This window comes from Lampetra fluviatilis, chromosome 51 (assembly GCF_964198595.1).
Source record: "Lampetra fluviatilis chromosome 51, kcLamFluv1.1, whole genome shotgun sequence".
In the NCBI taxonomy this organism is placed as follows: Eukaryota; Metazoa; Chordata; class Hyperoartia; order Petromyzontiformes; family Petromyzontidae; genus Lampetra; species Lampetra fluviatilis.
Window position 1 is genome coordinate 8,386,968 of NC_136325.1, and position 22,324 is coordinate 8,409,291.

At 52.3% G+C, this 22,324-nt stretch overlaps 1 protein-coding gene across 1 annotated transcript in view; it reads left to right on the forward strand.

Annotated features, from left to right (window-relative positions):
- The window catches only part of LOC144948912 (phospholipase D1-like), a 114,458-nt gene that overhangs the window by 62,761 nt on the left and 29,373 nt on the right, over nucleotides 1-22,324 (forward strand). Inside the window, exons 3-5 of the mRNA XM_078878628.1 lie at nucleotides 20,283-20,536; nucleotides 21,516-21,649; nucleotides 22,072-22,217. Of these exons, the coding sequence (XP_078734754.1) occupies nucleotides 20,332-20,536; nucleotides 21,516-21,649; nucleotides 22,072-22,217 (485 nt within the window). The 5' untranslated portion in view covers nucleotides 20,283-20,331. The remainder of the gene's footprint in view (nucleotides 1-20,282; nucleotides 20,537-21,515; nucleotides 21,650-22,071; nucleotides 22,218-22,324) is intronic.

Sequence of the window (22,324 nt, forward strand, 5' to 3'; positions counted from 1 at the left end):
TGGAATTTCCACCGCTGGCTCTTCAGGGATTGCAAGTGGAATAGGAGCAGCGATGCCTCGGTGTGGCTCTTTTGTGAAGGAATTCGCTTTGGCGTGCGGTCAGAATGACGCAGCCTAAAAACAATTCCTGCTGTGGAACACACAAAAAAAACCTCAACTGTACTCTGGGTCAGATGAGTTGGCAGGCAAACAGTGCAGGGACGTTTTCTGTGCACTGTACAAACGTGGCCGAGTCACGCTGGGGTTGTGTTACAGTGAGTTCACTTAAAATGTCAGATTCTTAAAATGTCAGGGGCGCTGCGGTGACTAGGAGATGTTAACTACCTCGCCTGGTGTGCAGGAGGTCGTGAGTTCGATCCTGACACTGACGCCTGCTGCTGTATATTTGGAGTTTGCGTCTCTCTCTCATCATCTTCACGGTGGCTAGGGGATGTTAGCTACCTCGCCTGGTATGCAGGAGGTCGTGAGTTCGATCCTGACACTGACGCCTGCTGCTGTGTATTTGGAGTTTGCGTCTCTCTGTCGCCGCGTGGATTCTTCCTCTGGGTCCTCCGGTTTTGCCCTCCGAATTTACACGTCTCGAGTATTTGGTTGCTGCTGCTGCCGCTGTAAATTTCCGCGTGACAATAAGCCACCCGGGTTGAGCTACAATTTGTGTTATCCAGGTCGCTTCTGAAACAGAGCTGCATAGCTCAGGTGGACCTTACCTGGTAAAATGACAAGTTTAGTTTCAATTTCGATTTAAAGCTTTCGTGACTGCAGGGATTCATCTTCTTGGTTCTTTCGGTAAAGTCACGTAGAAGGGAAATAATAAAATAATAAAAATAAAACATAATAAAATAATTCTCACAACGTTTCTGCCACAACGCAAGCAGCCGTCCTCAAGTGAAGAACAGGTCTGGTGGTGCTCATTCAGACGCTGTCTTTCCGACAGACCTGTTCTTCACCTGAGGACGGCTGCTTGCGTTGTGGCCGAAACGTCGTGAGAATAATTTAATTATTTTTTAATTTTTTTATTTCCCTTCTACGTGACTTTACCGAAAGAGCCAAGAAGATGTAGTTTAGTTTGGTTTTACGCTCCTTATTTTCCTCTCTCCCTCTCTCTCTATTGACACCCATTGCCCTGCATCCGTGAAAGGTCGCGCGTCACTATGTCCTTGCGTGCAGTCATTCAAATGTTTACCAATCTCCGCGCTGGGCCTTCGTGCAAAGCCGTGCATGCAACTTTTAAAGATAAAGGCGCAGTCCCTGCAATTGTTCACTCACGCCACTGCTGGCAGAAGGGCCTCCCCTATAAGGGAGGATCACCCCCCCCCCTTCCCCGCCGCTCCAGAGGGTATTTATCCTACTCTCTCCCACGCTTCCTTAAATCCACGCATTTGTGTTCCCCCCGCGTTGACTGCTGTAATGTCCGTGATTTTTAAATCCTTTATATTAAGTTCGCTTGCTTGCTTAGGACCGTGCAAATCTTTCGGTCGTTTTTTAACCCACTTCCCGTGATCCAATCGAGCTGACATTTTGCACATAGACTCGTTGTGCGTGACACTGTTTAGGGAAATTTTTTTAAATATTTAATTATCAATTGTTTAATGCTGCCAGACAATCATCTGACCCATAGGTGGCAGCCATCTCAAGCCAGAGGACGAGAGGACTCTAGCCACCCCGATGCCACGCATATAAAGGATTTATAGTGAAAAACTTTGTTTTTACGGGTTTACTTGTTAGTAGCCCTGAGCAAGCTCCTGAATAGGCTGCAGTGCGTTCACAATGCGGGCCGCCAGGGTGCTGACCGCTACACCCTTTGGGAATCCACATCACACAACTGTCCTCTTGTCGCTTTGCTGGCTCCCTGCTCGTACCCCGTATTGATTTAAATATTCTCTTGCTGGTATTGAAGGCCTCAAACGGACTTGCTTCTCCCCTACACCCGTGACCTCCTTCGGCCACGAATGTTCAGTCCACCAAGATCGCTAAGATCCTCAGATTGCGCGTTGCTCGCCGTCACCGCGGTCTCTGGGTCGGGCTGAACGATGAATCGATTTCAAATCAAAATCGCAATTTGAAACAATGCGATTAGCAAATTGCAAATGCTGCGATTTTTTTGCGATTTTAAAAGTCCTGCTACTTTCTTATTGGAATTGTTTTATTTTGTATTATTATAACTTTATTTATTTAACTTAACAATTGTTCTATGTTTGATTGTTCTATTTCAATTCAAACATTTTAATAAATACATGTTGGAAGCAATTCATATCTTTTAAGTTCTCATCCTTGCATTAGAATATATAGAGCAGTTCATATTTTCATGGCATCACGTGGTAATGCTCCACCACATGTTTTAAATCTATTACACAGTGAATATTGAACTGAAGCTTGACTTTAAAAAATGTAATCGCAAATCGTAATATCTGTCAGAAAAATTAGAATTTTATATTTTCCCAAAATAGTTCAGCCCTCTCTCTGGGCACCACACTCGGGGGTGGTGACGACACTTTTGCAATTGCGGCAACCAAACTCTGAAAGCCTCCCTTGCCCCTTCGGTGTCAGGGCATTTCCAAGACACTTTACAGATTTTCAAATCTCGACAACAACAAAAAGTCTCCGTTTAAAATTACTTTCCCTCTCTTCAACTCTTCCTCTTGCCATGGTTGATGTTAAACTACCTCCGTCGATTCGTGCACAGCGCCCTGAGAACGAATATTTAAGGGCGTACTCTTTGGTTTTTTCGGTGAAGTCACGTAGGTAAAAAAATAAAAAAATAAATTAAATTAAATCGCGACGTTTCGGAGGCAACACAAGCTTCCGTCTTCACTTCTGTTATTTTTATTTTATTTTTTACCTACGTGACTTTACCGAAGAAACCAAAGAGTATGGACCCTTGCAGTCACGAAAACTTCAAATCTAGAATTATTTAGGGGCGCTTTATACATTTAATTTATTATTGAAAAGGGGTGGCAGTGCCCACACTTTACCCCACCGTGCACTAACCTGTTGATTGAAACGAATCCCCCCCCCCACACACACCGTGTAGTGGGGTGGAGTGTGGGTAACTCTTCGGGGCCGTCCATAAATGACGTCACGCACCTGGGAGGAGGGGGGGGGTCAGACATTTGTGACGATGTGTGACAAGAGGGGGGTGTTTAGAAATGTGACGTCACATCAAAATGCGCAACTTTAAATAAATATAGACAACACGTTCTACTTAATTAAATAGACTTTTTAATAAATGTTTTCTCCTACAACATCAGAGTGCAGCGCCACATTAAATACGCACTACAATGACAATAGTTTAAAGCGATTTTAAGGATGTTATATCTAGGGGGGGGGCAGAGCTTTGTGACGTCATTTGAGGGGGGGTCTGACTTTTTGTGACACACACACACGTACACACACGTACACACACACACATACGCACACACACGCACGTACACACGTACACGTACACACACACGTACACACACGTACACGTACACACACGTACACACACGTACGTACACACACCGTACGTACATAGAAAGTCGAGTCGGGAATCTAACCCAGGCAAATGTTGTTTTTCTCTTGCTGGGAGCTGCAAGCGTGACCACCGTGCTGCCAGATGACGTCGATGACTTTGGCTGTGCAGGCAGATCGCCTGATAATAATACGTGAGGTGCATGCATTCTCGATCAGCTGTGTTGTGTGTCTATCGGTATGTGAAGAGAAAAATGGGAGCAGTGGCGCAGCGGTTAGCGCTACGAACCCGGCGACCCGAGTTCGATTCCCGCCCACGCCCAACACCGGTGACGATTAACTGAGCCGGTCCTGAGCCTCCCCTAGGTCGACTCAGCCTCAAAGTACCGGGTGCGGTGTGTAGACATCGCCACTGGGGTGGTTGCTCGCCGTGCCTTGGTAGGTGTTACGCGCTCCAACAGCACCTGCCCCAACAATCTTTCAAGGCTAGAGAGCACAGGGGTGGGGAACGTCCGGCTCACGGGCCGTCTAAGGCCCGCGAAATCATTTGGTGTGGCCCTGCCAAGGCAACCGCAGGCAGGACTCGAAATTCAATAAATCTAGGAGCAAACCTGGAAAAGCAGCTGCGAGTAGCAACATCATCAACACCAGCTAACATCACACGCCTCGCCAAGAGAAGCAGTTCCAGTCATCGCATTAGGGGCGAGTTGATTAAATGTTTGACCAAATATAACGGGCTAATTTTAAAGTTTGTAATTTTGTATGGTGTTATAAATATCCAAATGGCCTTTGGCAAAAAAAAAAGGTTCCCCACCCCTACTCTAGAGGGACAGGAGGTGGAAGAGGGGAGCGGGGGGTGGTTGATCTCAGTCTTTGTAGCGAGAAAGAGAGAAGCTCTCTGTGACAGCCACGCTGGGATGTGGCTTCAATCCCAGCTTAGGCAACTCCGTGGTGTGTGCGCTGCGCAGTACGCAAACACTCGGCCGAGGGCTTGTCTGCTAAGCTTCTGCCTGGAGTCGATTCGTGGGGGAGGGGAGGGGAGGGGGGAGTGGCGCGCGGCGCGCGGCGTCTCCTTGATTCCATCGAGCGAAGGGATGTCACGAACGCCCGTGCCGGATTAACGACGCCGGGAACCTCCGGGGGGGGTAGGGGGGTGGGTGGTGCCGATCGCAGTGACGCAACAAAAACTCGCGACTCGTCCCGTCGTGTCGCCCACGTGGACGCGGTGGGGGGGGGGGGTCCTGGCGTCCACGAGGGAGCCGCGAGCGACTCGCACGTGGCGTGTTTAGTGACAGCGGGGGAGGGGGCGGGGGTACAACTACGCAGTGGCGTTCAGCGAACGGGGCAAAGCCGACGATGGGAACAGCGGTGGGGGGGGGGGGGATCGTTCGTGGCTACTGCTGCAAGTGCTGTGTGGGGACGTGCCCTTCCCCCGCCCTCCAAGCTCCCCCCGCCCGCCCCTAAAGCTAACCCCCCCCCCCCTTCAAGCCAGCCCCAATCCCCCTCAAGCCAGCCCCCCCCCCCCCCAAGACCCCCCAAGCTCACATTCCTTTATGAGTCAAGACCACCGTCCGTCGTCCAATCCGGCCAGGACGCGTCACAAAAATTAATTAGCTCGCCATGGTCAATCCACTGCTGGATGGAGATCTCCCCCCCCCCCCCCCCCCCCCCCGTGCAAGCCGCCGCCATCCGTCCCTCCCTCATGGTCGCTCGACGCCATCGATCCTCCGGGCAGCCGCTCGCAAGGCGGTCCGACTCCCGTCGCTTCACCTCTGAGCCCCCCTTCCCTCTGAGCCCCCCTTCTCTCTTAGCCCCCTTCTCTCTGAGCCCCCCTTCTCTCTGAGCCCCCCTTCTCTCTGAGCCCCCCTTCTCTCTTAGCCCCCTTCCCTCTGAGCCCCCCTTCTCTCTGAGCCCCCCTTCTCTCTGAGCCCCCCTTCCCTCTGAGCCCCCCTTCCCTCTGAGCCCCCCTTCTCTCTGAGCCCCCCTTCTCTCTGAGCCCCCCTTCTCTCTTAGCCCCCTTCCCTCTGAGCCCCCCTTCCCTCTGAGCCCCACTTCCCTTTGAGTCCCCCTTCCCTCTGAGCCCCCCTTCCCTCTGAGCCCCCCTTCTCTCTGAGCCCCCCTTCTCTCTGAGCCCCCCTTCTCTCTGAGCCCCCCTTCTCTCTGAGCCCCCCTTCCCTCTGAGCCCCCCTTCCCTCTGAGCCCCCCTTCTCTCTGAGCCCCCCTTCTCTCTGAGCCCCCCTTCTCTCTTAGCCCCCTTCCCTCTGAGCCCCCCTTCCCTCTGAGCCCCACTTCCCTTTGAGTCCCCCTTCCCTCTGAGCCCCCCTTCCCTCTGAGCCCCCCTTCTCTCTGAGCCCCCCTTCTCTCTGAGCCCCCCTTCCCTCTGAGCCCCCCTTCCCTCTGAGCCCCCCTTCCCTCTGAGCCCCCCTTCCCTCTGAGCCCCCCTTCCCTCTGAGCCCCCCTTCCCTTTGAGTCCCCCTTCCCTCTGAGCCCCCCTTCCCTCTGAGCCCCCCTTCCCTCTGAGCCCCCCTTCCCTCTGAGCCTTTCTTCCCTCTGAGCCCCCCTTCTCTCTGAGCCCCCCTTCTCTCTTAGCCCCCTTCCCTCTGAGCCCCCCTTCCCTCTGAGCCCCACTTCCCTTTGAGTCCCCCTTCCCTCTGAGCCCCCCTTCCCTCTGAGCCCCCCTTCTCTCTGAGCCCCCCTTCTCTCTGAGCCCCCCTTCTCTCTTAGCCCCCTTCCCTCTGAGCCCCCCTTCCCTCTGAGCTCCACTTCCCTTTGAGTCCCCCTTCCCTCTGAGCCCTCCTTCCCTCTGAGCCCCCCTTCCCTCTGAGCCCCCCTTCTCTCTGAGCCCCCCTTCTCTCTGAGCCCCCCTTCTCTCTGAGCCCCCCTTCCCTTTGAGCCCCCCTTCCCCCTGAGCCCCCCTTCCCTGGGCCGCTGCCGCTCCATCGCGGGTCTCGTACCTGCGGCCCGGCCTGCACAGGCCCGCTTGGCTTGTCACAAGACGGTGCGATTGACCTGCATATTGAAACTATTAGAAACTATTTTAGTTTAACACGTAGCAGGCTTTCGCGACCAATATTATTCATAATAAAGTACGACGGGCAATTTACCATTCTGGCGAATTTCCCGATGATGCTGGATGCAATTACCAGCGAAACGTCACAGTACTACTCAAAAATTTTAAATGTTGTGGTTTCACTCTTCAACACACCGGTGGGTTAAAGTAGTGAACTATTTGTCTTTGTCAACGTGACACTTTTTTGCTGATTGGCCGTGTCGGGTGTGTGGAGGGTTATGACACATTTATAAATAACGCGATCTCACCCAAAAACGTTATCATGAAGAAACTATTTTAGTTTAATTTGACCAGTTCAGGTCCCACGACTGAAGCGGCCAGGCCATCAATAGCTCAACAAGAAGTGGCTCATCACGTAGGAATGTAAAGCAACCAAATACTCTAAATGCATGTTTCTAAATGTGAAAGGAAGGACCCGGAGGAAAATTCCACGCGACCACGGGGAGAACATGCAAACTCCAAATCGACAACAGGCATCAGGCTCGGGATAGAACAACAGGCGATGTGGTTAAAATCTCGTCTCCGCGGCTCCTCCAATCCGTGTGCGTTCTTATGTATCTCTTCTCATTGCAATTCCTGGCGTGCATCTCTCTCTCTCTCTGTCGCCATGCTTCATCGTTTCGTTGCTCACCGAGCTAACAGATGAGCTGCCAAACTCCAATGACGCTAGATGCCGGGTGCCTTTTTTTTCTGTGGCAGGCGGCAATGCGTGAGCAGCGTGACGATAGGGGACACTGCTACCCTGAACCTCCCCCCCGTGTGCGTGTCCATTTGTGGGGAGCGGTAGCGCTACGCTGCGCTACGAACCCGGCGACCCGAGTTCGATTTCCGCTCACGGCCAACACCGGTGACGATTATCTGATCCGGTCCTAGCCTCTAATGAGTACCTGGTGTGGTGTGTAAAACATCACCACTGGGGAGACAAAGGCGGCCGGGCGTGGTGCTGGCCACTCACCCCCTCGTGCGCCGTGCCGGCCTTCATAGGTGCTACTCGCTAACAGCACTTGCCCCAACAGTCTGTTACAGGCTACACGGGGGAATCTTTGTCTTTGATCTTTGTGCGCTTATGCAACTCGCTCGATGGCTTCGTTATCACGAAAGCATCGGGCCTCTGGCGTGGTGTGGAGGGCACTCGTAGTTCAACCAGGTCCTCTGGTTTTCTTTCCCCCCCCCTCCCTCCACAATTTCGAAACCGACATTATTTGGTTTATTTTCGCTGCTGTAAATGTCCAAATGATGGGCCACTTTGTTAACCTGTCAACTTGTGGCAGCCAGGTGGCTTCTGAAAAATAAGTGAATGCCTCGGTGAGCTTTGCCTGGTATCGTAAGGATAGTTTAGTTTTTGTTTTCTGTGTGTTTGGGTCATTTGTTTTACCTTTCTTGTATTTTGCACGACTATCATGTTGCGTGTTTTTTTTATTGTTTGTTGATGTAACGTTCTTACCCCATGCCCATACTGGACATCTATGGAAAAAAGGGTTTATAACTCGTCGGATTCCTCCAGGATAAATAAATATGCTGATTCTGATCACGGAATGCTGCGGTGTGCGTGGAACCATAAATTACTACCACACACCGTCCGCTTCATTCGCAGTTGATGCCAAGAATCCCGATGGGTAGGCCACTGCGTGTGCCAGCGTCATGATCCATAGATGAGTAGAGCCACTGCGCGTGCCAGCGTCATGATCCATATATGAGTAGAGCCACTGCGTGTGCCAGCGTCATGATCCATAGATGAGTAGGCCACTGCGCGTGCCAGCGTCATGATCCATAGATGAGTAGAGCCACTGCGCGTGCCAGCGTCATGATCCATAGATGAGTAGAGCCACTGCGCGTGCCAGCGTCACGATCCATAGATGAGTAGGCCACTGCGCGTGCCAGCGTCACGATCCATAGATGAGTAGAGCCACTGCGCGTGCCAGCGTCATGATCCATAGATGAGTAGAGCCACTGCGCGTGCCAGCGTCATGATCCATAGATGAGTAGAGCCACTGCGCGTGCCAGCGTCATGATCCATAGATGAGTAGGCCACTGCGCGTGCCAGCGTCACGATCCATAGATGAGTAGAGCCACTGCGCGTGCCAGCGTCATGATCCATAGATGAGTAGAGCCACTGCGCGTGCCAGCGTCATGATCCATAGATGAGTAGAGCCACTGCGCGTGCCAGCGTCACGATCCATAGATGAGTAGAGCCACTGCGCGTGCCAGCGTCATGATCCATAGATGAGTAGAGCCACTGCGCGTGCCAGCGTCACGATCCATAGATGAGTAGGCCACTGCGTGTGCCAGCGTCATGATCCATAGATGAGTAGAGCCACTGCGCGTGCCAGCGTCACGATCCATAGATGAGTAGAGCCACTGCGTGTGCCAGCGTCACGATCCATAGATGAGTAGAGCCACTGCGCGTGCCAGCGTCACGATCCATAGATGAGTAGGCCACTGCGTGTGCCAGCGTCATGATCCATAGATGAGTAGAGCCACTGCGCGTGCCAGCGTCATGATCCATAGATGAGTAGAGCCACTGCGCGTGCCAGCGTCATGATCCATAGATGAGTAGAACCACTGCGCGTGCCAGCGTCATGATCCATAGATGAGTAGAGCCACTGCGCGTGCCAGCGTCATGATCCATAGATGAGTAGAGCCACTGCGCGTGCCAGCGTCACGATCCATAGATGAGTAGAGCCACTGCGTGTGCCAGCGTCATGATCCATAGATGAGTAGAGCCACTGCGCGTGCCAGCGTCACGATCCATAGATGAGTAGAGCCACTGCGCGTGCCAGCGTCATGATCCATAGATGAGTAGAGCCACTGCGCGTGCCAGCGTCATGATCCATAGATGAGTAGAGCCACTGCGTGTGCCAGCGTCATGATCCATAGATGAGTAGAGCCACTGCGCGTGCCAGCGTCATGATCCATAGATGAGTAGAGCCACTGCGTGTGCCAGCGTCATGATCCATAGATGAGTAGAGCCACTGCGCGTGCCAGCGTCACGATCCATAGATGAGTAGAGCCACTGCGCGTGCCAGCGTCACGATCCATAGATGAGTAGAGCCACTGCGTGTGCCAGCGTCATGATCCATAGATGAGTAGAGCCACTGCGCGTGCCAGCGTCACGATCCATAGATGAGTAGAGCCACTGCGCGTGCCAGCGTCACGATCCATAGATGAGTAGAGCCACTGCGCGTGCCAGCGTCATGATCCATAGATGAGTAGAGCCACTGCGCGTGCCAGCGTCATGATCCATAGATGAGTAGAGCCACTGCGTGTGCCAGCGTCATGATCCATAGATGAGTAGAGCCACTGCGCGTGCCAGCGTCATGATCCATAGATGAGTAGAGCCACTGCGTGTGCCAGCGTCATGATCCATAGATGAGTAGGCCACTGCGTGTGCCAGCGTCATGATCCATAGATGAGTAGAGCCACTGCGTGTGCCAGCGTCATGATCCATAGATGAGTAGAGCCACTGCGTGTGCCAGCGTCATGATCCATAGATGAGTAGAGCCACTGCGTGTGCCAGCGTCACGATCCATAGATGAGTAGAGCCACTGCGCGTGCCAGCGTCATGATCCATAGATGAGTAGGCCACTGCGTGTGCCAGCGTCATGATCCATAGATGAGTAGAGCCACTGCGCGTGCCAGCGTCATGATCCATAGATGAGTAGAGCCACTGCGTGTGCCAGCGTCACGATCCATAGATGAGTAGAGCCACTGCGCGTGCCAGCGTCATGATCCATAGATGAGTAGAGCCACTGCGTGTGCCAGCGTCATGATCCATAGATGAGTAGAGCCACTGCGTGTGCCAGCGTCATGATCCATAGATGAGTAGAGCCACTGCGTGTGCCAGCGTCATGATCCATAGATGAGTAGAGCCACTGCGTGTGCCAGCATCACGGTCCATAGATGAGTAGAGCCACTGCGTGTGCCAGCGTCATGATCCATAGATGAGTAGAGCCACTGCGTGTGCCAGCGTCATGATCCATAGATGAGTAGGCCACTGCGTGTGCCAGCGTCATGATCCATAGATGAGTAGGCCACTGCGTGTGCCAGCGTCATGATCCATAGATGAGTAGAGCCACTGCGCGTGCCAGCGTCACGATCCATAGATGAGTAGAGCCACTGCGTGTGCCAGCGTCATGATCCATAGATGAGTAGGCCACTGCGTGTGCCAGCGTCATGATCCATAGATGAGTAGGCCACTGCGTGTGCCAGCGTCATGATCCATAGATGAGTAGAGCCACTGCGTGTGCCAGCGTCATGATCCATAGATGAGTAGAGCCACTGCGCGTGCCAGCGTCACGATCCATAGATGAGTAGAGCCACTGCGTGTGCCAGCGTCATGATCCATAGATGAGTAGAGCCACTGCGTGTGCCAGCGTCATGATCCATAGATGAGTAGGCCACTGCGCGTGCCAGCGTCACGATCCATAGATGAGTAGAGCCACTGCGCGTGCCAGCGTCATGATCCATAGATGAGTAGAGCCACTGCGCGTGCCAGCGTCATGATCCATAGATGAGTAGAGCCACTGCGTGTGCCAGCGTCATGATCCATAGATGAGTAGGCCACTGCGCGTGCCAGCGTCATGATCCATAGATGAGTAGGCCACTGCGTGTGCCAGCGTCATGATCCATAGATGAGTAGGCCACTGCGTGTGCCAGCGTCATGATCCATAGATGAGTAGGCCACTGCGTGTGCCAGCGTCATGATCCATAGATGAGTAGGCCACTGCGTGTGGCAGCGTCATGATCCATAGATGAGTAGAGCCACTGCGTGTGCCAGCGTCATGATCCATAGATGAGTAGGCCACTGCGTGTGCCAGCGTCATGATCCATAGATGAGTAGGCCACTGCGTGTGCCAGCGTCATGATCCATAGATGAGTAGAGCCACTGCGTGTGGCAGCGTCATGATCCATAGATGAGTAGAGCCACTGCGTGTGGCAGCGTCATGATCCATAGATGAGTAGAGCCACTGCGTGTGCCAGCGTCATGATCCATAGATGAGTAGAGCCACTGCGTGTGGCAGCGTCATGATCCATAGATGAGTAGAGCCACTGCGTGTGGCAGCGTCACGGTCCATAGATGAGTAGAGCCACTGCGCGTGCCAGCGTCATGATCCATAGATGAGTAGGCCACTGCGTGTGCCAGCGTCATGATCCATAGATGAGTAGGCCACTGCGTGTGGCAGCGTCATGATCCATAGATGAGTAGAGCCACTGCGTGTGCCAGCGTCATGATCCATAGATGAGTAGAGCCACTGCGCGTGCCAGCGTCATGATCCATAGATGAGTAGGCCACTGCGTGTGGCAGCGTCATGATCCATAGATGAGTAGGCCACTGCGCGTGCCAGCATCACGGTCCATAGATGAGTAGAGCCACTGCGCGTGCCAGCGTCATGATCCATAGATGAGTAGGCCACTGCGTGTGGCAGCGTCATGATCCATAGATGAGTAGAGCCACTGCGTGTGGCAGCGTCACGGTCCATAGATGAGTAGAGCCACTGCGCGTGCCAGCGTCATGATCCATAGATGAGTAGGCCACTGCGTGTGCCAGCGTCATGATCCATAGATGAGTAGGCCACTGCGTGTGCCAGCGTCATGATCCATAGATGAGTAGGCCACTGCGTGTGCCAGCGTCACGGTCCAAAGTTGCCACATTTGAAGAAGTTGCACAGCACATTCCTCAATTGGAATCACTCACAAAGCAGCAATCGCACTGCCCCCTGCAGGCAGAGCGATGCCCACTGGCAGGCCAGGTGCTCAGACACCCTGTGCCGCACAGGTACAGCTGCCACTTGGGGGTGCCCTAGGCTAGAACACACAGCGGCAATCACCGCCCGCCGCTGCTGACGGTAGACTAATGCCCACTTACAGGGTGTCCGCTGAGCAGTGGCCTTGGTCCACACAGGGACAGCTGCCACGGGGGTGGCCCTTCGAACCGTGCGACGTGAGATGGTGACGTGAGTAGACCTGAGCCGACGAGGCTTTTAAGCAGCGGCGGTAGAGCACGACAAGAGAAAGACACGCGCGTGCATTCTAATTATCATCGCATCGAGTCGTGTTGAGCGCGGATCGAGATGCCGGCGAGAATCCGGCGGACTTTTTGGCGTGAAACTAAAAAAATGTTGAACTGTGGTTGCCCGAGCGGCGCTCGATGATCCGACCGGGTGTCTCATCGCGGTGGCTGTAATGGACCCTCGCTCGCTCGCTCGCCGCCTTGCGCTCTGCCTGCTGCCGCCGGTGCATTATTGATGCGGCGCGCATTTACTGACCACCCAGTTCGTGGAGGGAGAAAGGGGCGTGGGGGTGGTGATTAAAAAACAAAGATCGTGAGTGTTCCTGGGGGTGGCGGTGGGGTGGATAGGTGGGGGGGGGTTCGGGGCGAATGTTCGACCGAGCAAACGACTGGTGTGGTGGGTGGTGGTGGGTGGTGGGTGGTGGTGGGTGGTGATGGGTGGTGGGTGGTGGGTGGTGGGTGGTGGTGGTGGGAGTGGTGGTGGGTGATGGTGGTGGGTGGTGGTGGTGGGTGATGGTGGTGGGTGGTGGTGGTGGGAGTGGTGGGTGGTGGGTGGGTGGTGGTGGGTGAGTGGTGGGTGAGTGGTGGGTGGATGGTGGTGGGTGGTGGTGGGTGGTGGGTGGTGGTGGGTGGTGGTGATGGGTGAGGAGTGCCCCCCGGTATCGATCTGGCGGCCCCACTCTGCTATTGACCGCGCGCGGCGCGTCAGCCCGAGTGTTGAATTTACCGGCCGTAAATGGTGGGTGCGATGCAGTCAGCACGGCGTGTGGATAAGCCGAACCGTAACAGTATTTTATAGCGATAATCAATACCCTGCTCTACTTGAAGTTCTCACGCGCAGAGCACAGGTGGCATGTGCTGGTCTCTTGGGGGTTTGCATTCGTCTATGGGTTCTGTGTTAGTCTATGGGCTCTGTGTTAGTCTATGGGTGTTGTGTTAGTCTGTGGGTTCTGTGTTAGTCTGTGGGTTCTGTGTTAGTCTGTTGGTTCTGTGTTAGTCTGTGGGTGCTGTGTTAGTCTGTGGGTTCTGTGTTAGTCTATGGGTTCTGTGTTAGTCTGTGGGTTCTGTGTTAGTCTGTTGGTGCTGTGTTAGTCTGTGGGTTCTGTGTTAGTCTATGGGTGCTGTGTTAGTCTATGGGTTCTGTGTTAGTCTGTGGGTTCTGTGTTAGTCTGTGGGTTCTGTGTTAGTCTGTGGGTGCTGTGTTAGTCTATGGGTGTTGTGTTAGTCTATGGGTTCTGTGTTAGTCTATGGGTTCTGTGTTAGTCTATGGGTTCTGTGTTAGTCTATGGGTTCTGTATTAGTCTGTGGGTGCTGTGTTAGTCTGTGGGTGGTATCCCACGTAAAGGTGCAGTGTTGGCATGCGGTTTAAAACTGGTAAACTGTTGGACGATCTTTTGGGCCAACATTGGCCCAACGTTCCATATGTTCACCGGGGATGTGAGCCTGTGGGTACGATGTCTGCCTGTGGGTCTACTTGTAAGGCTGTGGGTCTACGTGTAAGGTTGTGGGTCTACTTGTAAGGCTGTGTGTCTACTTGCAAGGCTGTGGGTCTACTTGTAAGACTGTGGGTCTACTTTTTTCGATTTAAAGCTTTCGTGACTGCAGGGATTCATCTTCTTGGTTCTTTCAGTAAAGTCACGTAGAAGGGAAGTAATAAAATAATAAAAATAAAACATAATAAAACAATTCTCACGACGTTTCGGCCACAACGCAAGCAGCCGTCCTCAGGCGAAGAATGAGACATTATCAAGCTAGGAGCTTATATAGGTGTAGCGAGGAGGAGCGCCTTAACAAAAAAATGTGCATATGAAGAGGAATTTTAGCATACCAATGGGCAATGCGTAGGAGGGGGGGCGGAGGGGTTTCAAAGTCCCATTATGCCCATGCATTATGCAGGATCAACAGCACCACGGGGGGGCGCAAGGAACAACGTTAATAAAGGAAAGGAATGTTAATGATATGTAGCTGCATTTACCAAACAACCACGTAGAAAACCAAAGTAAAAACTACATAAAAAAAAACTAAAATATAAACTGATACTTACTATACTCTACAATAAGCTGAGTTGCTAACAACAAATAATAAATTACAATTCTACGTCGTAAGAAGTATATAATATACTTCCATCTAAACTTTATTCTCTTAGCATATACAGTACTATATACTGCCATAGATAAACCCAACATTAAATTATATACTGTATTGCTGTAAACAACCCTATACTTTATACATTTTAATATAACACTATGTATTATTCAACTCACCCTAATGTGTATCGAAATGGTTTATTACGTCCTTCCAATGATTGCTAAGCCTGAATCCATCTTCTCGGTTAAAATTGTCTCTGTGTTTGTATATGTGGATCGCCTCATGAACGAATCTCTCATGATAGCCAGATGGCTTGCAGAGAACCTCCGTCTTGGAGAAGTCAATGTCATGTGAGCCCACTGAGTTGTAACAGTGGTCTGCCACGGCTGAGGTGTTTGTCCTACCGTGTTTTAGATCAGCTTTATGTTCACGAATGCGGTCTGAGACGTGTCGTTTGGTTTCCCCAATGTAACTGCTACCACAGAGGCAACTTAGTTTGTAGACGCCAGGGTACTGTATGTCTGGAATCACATCTTTTACAGACGGTACCAGATCACGGATTCAACACAGTACATAAAATCCGTGATCTGGTACCGTCTGTAAAAGATGTGATTCCAGACATACAGTACCCTGGCGTCTACAAACTAAGTTGCCTCTGTGGTAGCAGTTACATTGGGGAAACCAAACGACACGTCTCAGACCGCATTCGTGAACATAAAGCTGATCTAAAACACGGTAGGACAAACACCTCAGCCGTGGCAGACCACTGTTACAACTCAGTGGGCTCACATGACATTGACTTCTCCAAGACGGAGGTTCTCTGCAAGCCATCTGGCTATCATGAGAGATTCGTTCATGAGGCGATCCACATATACAAACACAGAGACAATTTTAACCGAGAAGATGGATTCAGGCTTAGCAATCATTGGAAGGACGTAATAAACCATTTCGATACACATTAGGGTGAGTTGAATAATACATAGTGTTATATTAAAATGTATAAAGTATAGGGTTGTTTACAGCAATACAGTATATAATTTAATGTTGGGTTTATCTATGGCAGTATATAGTACTGTATATGCTAAGAGAATAAAGTTTAGATGGAAGTATATTATATACTTCTTACGACGTAGAATTGTAATTTATTATTTGTTGTTAGCAACTCAGCTTATTGTAGAGTATAGTAAGTATCAGTTTATATTTTAGTTTTTTTTTATGTAGTTTTTACTTTGGTTTTCTACGTGGTTGTTTGGTAAATGCAGCTACATATCATTAACATTCCTTTCCTTTATTAACGTTGTTCCTTGCGCCCCCCCCCGTGGTGCTGTTGATCCTGCATAATGCATGGGCATAATGGGACTTTGAAACCCCTCCGCCCCCCCTCCTACGCATTGCCCATTGGTATGCTAAAATTCCTCTTCATATGCACATTCTTTTGTTAAGGCGCTCCTCCTCGCTACACCTATATAAGCTCCTAGCTTGATAATGTCTCATTCTTCGCCTGAGGACGGCTGCTTGCGTTGTGGCCGAAACGTCGTGAGAATTGTTTTATTATGTTTTATTTTTATTATTTTATTACTTCCCTTCTACGTGACTTTACTGAAAGAACCAAGAAGATGTGGGTCTACTTGTACGACTGTGGGTCTACTTGTAAGGCTGTGGGTCTACTTGTAAGACTGTGGGTCTACGTGTAAGGCTCTGGGTCTACTTGTAAGGCTGTGTGTCTACTTGTGAGGCTGTGGGTCTACTTGTAAGACTGTGGGTCTACGTGTAAGGCTCTGGGTCTACTTGTAAGACTGTGTGTCTACTTGTGAGGCTGTGGGTCTACTTGTAAGACTGTGGGTCTACGTGTAAGGCTGTGTGTCTACTTGCAAGCCTGTGTGTCTACTTGTAAGGCTGTGGGTCTACTTGTAAGGCTGTGGGTCTACTTGTAAGACTGTGGGTCTACTTGTAAGGCTGTGAGTCTACTTGTAAGACTGTGGGTCTACGTGTAAGGCTCTGGGTCTACTTGTAAGGCTGTGTGTCTACTTGTAAGGCTGTGGGTCTACTTGTAAGACTGTGGGTCTACGTGTAAGGCTCTGGGTCTACTTGTAAGACTGTGGGTCTACTTGTGAGGCTGTGGATCTACTTGTAAGACTGTGGGTCTACGTGTAAGGCTCTGGGTCTACTTGTAAGACTGTGTGTCTACTTGTGAGGCTGTGGGTCTACTTGTAAGACTGTGGGTCTACGTGTAAGGCTGTGTGTCTACTTGTAAGGTTGTGTGTCTACTTGTAAGGCTGTGTGTCTACTTGTAAGGCTGTGTGTCTACTTGTAAGACTGTGGGTCTACGTGTAAGGCTGTGTGTCTACTTGTAAGGCTGTGTGTCTACTTGTAAGGCTGTGTGTCTACGTGTAAGGCTGTGGGTCTACTTGTAAGACTGTGGGTCTACTTGTAAGACTGTGGGTCTACGTGTAAGGCTGTGTGTCTACTTGTAAGACTGTGGGTCTACTTGTAAGTCTGTGGGTCTACTTGTAAGACTGTGTGTCTACATGTAAGGCTGTGGGTCTACTTGTAAGGCTGTGGGTCTACATGTAAGGCTGTGGGTCTACTTGTAAGACTGTGGGTCTACTTGTAAGGCTGTGAGTCTACTTGTAAGGATGTGGGTCTACTTGTAAGGCTGTGAGTCTACTTGTAAGGCTGTGAGTCTACTTGTAAGACTGTGTGTCTACTTGTAAGACTGTGTGTCTACTTGTAAGGCTGTGGGTCTACTTGTAAGACTGTGGGTCTACTTGTAAGGCTGTGGGTCTACTTGTAAGGCTGTGAGTCTACTTGTAAGGCTGTGGGTCTACTTGTAAGACTGTGGGTCTACTTGTAAGACTGTGGGTCTACTTGTAAGGCTGTGAGTCTACTTGTAAGACTGTGTGTCTACTTGTAAGGCTGTGGGTCTACTTGTAAGGCTGTGGGTCTACTTGTAAGGATGTGGGTCTACTTGTAAGGCTGTGAGTCTACTTGTAAGGCTGTGAGTCTACTTGTAAGACTGTGTGTCTACTTGTAAGACTGTGTGTCTACTTGTAAGGCTGTGGGTCTACTTGTAAGACTGTGGGTCTACTTGTAAGACTGTGGGTCTACTTGTAAGGCTGTGAGTCTACTTGTAAGGCTGTGGGTCTACTTGTAAGACTGTGGGTCTACTTGTAAGACTGTGGGTCTACTTGTAAGGCTGTGAGTCTACTTGTAAGACTGTGTGTCTACTTGTAAGGCTGTGGGTCTACTTGTAAGGCTGTGGGTCTACTTGTAAGGCTGTGTGTCTACTTGTAAGGCTGTGGGTCTACTTGTAAGACTGTGGGTCTACTTGTAAGGCTGTGAGTCTACTTGTAAGGATGTGGGTCTACGTGTAAGGCGGTGGGTACGATACCAGCCTGTGGGTCTACGTGTAAGGCTGTGGGTCTACGTGTAAGGCTGTGGGTCTACTTGTAAGGCTGTGGGTGCGATACCAGCCTGTGGGTCTACTTGTAAGGCTGTGGGTCCCAAGCACAGTGGGGCGGCGTGGCCAGCGTGCTTGGCATGGCTGGCGTGGCTGGAGTGGTGCAGGAATGGAGTGGAGGGGAAGAGTTAAACACGGGGGGGTTAGGGGGAAAGGGTTGACGCGGGGGGGGGGGGGTGGAGGGTTAAACGCGGCGAATGACGCGGGGGGGGGGGTTAAACGTGGCACGCCGTATCTCGCGGGCAATTAGCCGTGTGGCTCGTGTACTCAGTAAGTCTCTCTCGTTTAGGCGGATAGACAATGGGCAGCCGGAGCCGGTGGCGATGTCAACTGGTTTGGAAAGCGAAGCGTTTGACACTCCCCAAGCTGAACTATTAACTATTTTTATTTTTTAACCAGGTAAGGGCCCACTGAGCTACGTAGCTGGGTTTTTTTCAGGAACGAACCTGGCCACAACTGATAGCCCAATGAAGTGGATTGTCACGTGGGCATTTATAGCACCAGCCAAATACTCTCAACGCGTGATGTTGTTGATTCTAAATGTTGAGGGGGAAAAAGCGGAGGACCCGGAGAAAAATCCACGCGACCACGGGGAGAATGTACAAACTCTAAATATTCTTTTTTAAATCGAACCCACGACCTCCTGCATACCAGGCGAGGTAGCTAACATCTCACCACTGTGGCGAGATGTTAGCTGAAGCGTGGTGGTGTTGGATGCGTGTCGCATCGGCCTTCATAGGTGCTCCCGAACAAGGCGCTTGCCCCCAATACCCGATAAGCCTACAGTAATTAATAACGACGAAAACCTCTTTAACTCTCTGCTGGATTAAAACGACGCCCCCGTGCCAGGTCGATCATGGGGCGTGTGCGTGACCACACGCTTCGCCGTGATGGTCGGTGAAGAAGTATTGATGTCTGCCTCGAGCGGGAAGCAAACTCGGGTCGTCGGTCAGCGCTACGCTGCGCTACGAATCTGGCGACGCGAGGTTCTATTCCTACTCGCGGGCAAAAACCAGTGACGATTATTATCTGAACCGGTCCTGGGCCTTCCCTAGGTCGACTCGGCCTCAAATGAGTACGTGGTGGGGTGCGTAGTAAACATCGCTACTGGGGAGACGAAGGTGGCGTGGTGCTGGCCACCCACCCCCTCGTCTGCCATAGGTGCTCGCTAACAGCACTTGCCCCTACAGTATGTTGAGGCTATACGGGAGGTCTTTGCCTTTTTGTGTTGTCATGATCTGCAGTGTGGTGAGTCTGTGTGTTGCCGTGACCTGTAGTGTGATGGTCTGGTACAGAAACGAGTCCTCAACACGGGGTGTTGTCGAGAAACCACCAACGATAGCAGCGGTGATCAAACCGCAGCGGTGATGGCCGAGCGAGTGGCCGGGTTCAACTCGTTGGCTCCGTCGATCAACCTCACACCGCGGGGCGCATTGAATTCTACGCGTTGATAGAACGCCAGCGTTTGGCAGCGGCCTTGGCCGTGATGACCACGGATGGCTCGCGCACGCGGCTGAGTGACAGTGAGCACGCAGCGGCTCTGTGGCCACGTGGCCCACACCGCCGTCCTGTCGACGATCGGCATTGCTTGGCACGGGTTTTATTTGCCCAAGCTGCTTGACTAAACCACGGCAGCGCCCCTATAATCTGGCTTCATGGGAATGCGTGCGTGTGTGTGTGTGTGTAACCTGTGTAACGCGTATAACGTGTGTGTGTGCGTGTGTGCGTGTGTGTGTATGTGTGTGTGACCTGTGTAACGCGTATAACGTGTGTGCGTGTGTGACCTGTATAACGTGCGTGCGTGTGTGTGTGTAACCTGTGTAACGCGTATAACGTGCGTGTGTGTGTGTGTGTGTCCTGTGTAACGCGTACAACGTGTATGCGTGTGTGTGACCTGTACAACGTGTGTGCGTGTGCTACGCGGAAGCGTAGCGGTTGGCGGGCTGCACCACGAACCTGGCGAGCCGAGATCAGTTCCCGCTCGCGACCAATAATAATATCGAATATTTGAACTGGCCCTGGGCCCTCCCCTAGGTCGACTCGGCCTTCAAAAGCGAGCGCCTGTTGTTGCGGTGTGTAAACAACATCGGCGCTGGGGATACAGCGCCGATGTCAGCACTTCTCCCGACGGTCCGCTAAACTCTACGCCCGGGGGGATCTCTTTCTTCCTTCCGTGTCCCCCGTGGCCCCGTGTCCCCGCGCAGGCCCTCCTGCTGCTGTCCCGGAGGGGACCGTGACTCCGCCGGGCCCGACATGCCCCGTCAGACCAACGGCACCGACGCCACCCTCGACGCAGCGCGGGACATCTCCAGCGGCGCGAGCGACAGCGCCAACGGCGCCGGTCCCCCACCACCGTCGAGCCCCGGCCTCTCGCTGAGCATGGCCCACCTGGTGATGAGCGTGGAGGAGCTGGAGGAGCTCGGAGCGACCGAGGAGACCGACTCGCACCGGCGGACGGGTGAGCGGCGGGTCGTGGTGCCCCCCTTGCAGGGAGGTTGTGGGTTCGATCCCAACCCCTGACGATGCCCTGCTGCTGTATTTTTGGGAGTTTGCGTCTCCCTTATTCCCACCCTCCCTCTCTCTCTTTCCACCGTGGATTTTTTTTCGTGCATTGAGATTATTTTGATTGTTTTGCTGCTGTAAATTTCAACGTGATTAAGCCACCTTTGTTGAGCTGTCATTTGTGGCCGGGTCACTTCTGAAAACTAAGTAAACACCTCGGTGGGCCCTACCTGGTAAGATGAAAGATAACGTAGTTTCGTTTGTGCATTTTGAAAGTAGTTTGTTTACCTTTCTTATATTGCACTCCTATCGAGTTTTTTTCTCTCTCGTTTGTCGTTTTAACGTTCTGACCCCGGTGACCCCTGACTGGACATCTCTGAAACAAAGAGCTTCATATGTAAACTTCTTTGTCAAGGCACTCTGCTCCTCCCACCCAGCTTAAAAATACGCTGCCAATCTTAGCGGTGTTCATTGGGACGCTGTCTTTCTGACAGCTCTGTTCTTCACCTGAGGACGGCTGCTTGCGTTGTGGCCGAAACGTCGTGAGACTTTTATTATATTATGTTTTATTTTAATTATTTTATTATTTTCCTTCTACGTGACTTTACCGAAAGAACCAAGAATATTAAAAAGAGCTTCATAGCCCATCACATTCCTCCTCCAGTCATCAATAAATATTCCGATATCTGATGCGTCGTAACACTCTCTCTCTCGCTCTCTCTCGCTCTCTCTCTCTCGCTCTCTCTCTCTCCTCCCGCCTGCTCTGCGTGGGTTTCCTCCGCGTCGTCCAATTTGTCTAACTCCCACTGCTCATAAAAAACATGAAACCTCAGATTGCGCGCAACCCAAACGGAAGTCTTCAGACTCCGCCAACGGCACTTGTCCCCGGCGGTCACGGCGATGGGGGGGCCTTTGTCTTTGTGCGCGGCGCGCAGTCGAAGGAAGGATCCCCTTCGTCGCCGTCTTCCACCTGAGTCAGGTGAAGAGCGCCCAGGGCTACGTGTTCCTGGACTCGGCGCCCATCCGCGTCCGCGTCACCGAGGTGGAGAAGACGGGGAACTCCAAGAAGGTCTGTGCGGGGGCTCCCCCCCCCTCACCTCACCTCACGCCGCCCCCCCTCTCACCTCACTCCCCTCGCCAGCCGTCCATGCTGTCGGCTCCTTGCCAGACTCGGATTCGGCACCCTCCTCCTCCTCTTATTCTCTTTCTCTGTTAAACAACAACCCACGCTGGTCACCGCACTGGTCGTCGTCGTCTTCCTCGTTGTTCGTACGGCTGCTGCTGATGTGCAGATGCGGAGCAAACAAAAAGACTACAATGTCACATTCAGGTGGTCTTGACTTAAAGCTTTCGTGACTGCAGGGTAATGAGCGCGCGGTAACGGGAGCGCGGTAACGGGAACCCGATGCGGCCGATCGCGCGTGCCCCACGTTCTCACCGCACCTCTGTGCCACGTCCCCCCCCATCCCCCCCCGTGCCGTCGCGCTGCAGATGGAACGTGCCAACATGTACACGGTGCGGTTCTCCCACGGCGACTTCTCCTGGGACATCAAGCGCAAGTACAAGGACTTCCAGCAGCTCCACCACGACCTGCAGCGCTACCGCGCACTGCACCGCATCCTGGAGCCCGCACGCAGGTCCGACTCATGCCCCCCCCCCACGTGCCCCCCCCCCACGTGGCCCCCCCACGTGACCCCCCCACATGCCCCCCCCCCACATGCCCCCCCCCACGTGTTCCCCCCAC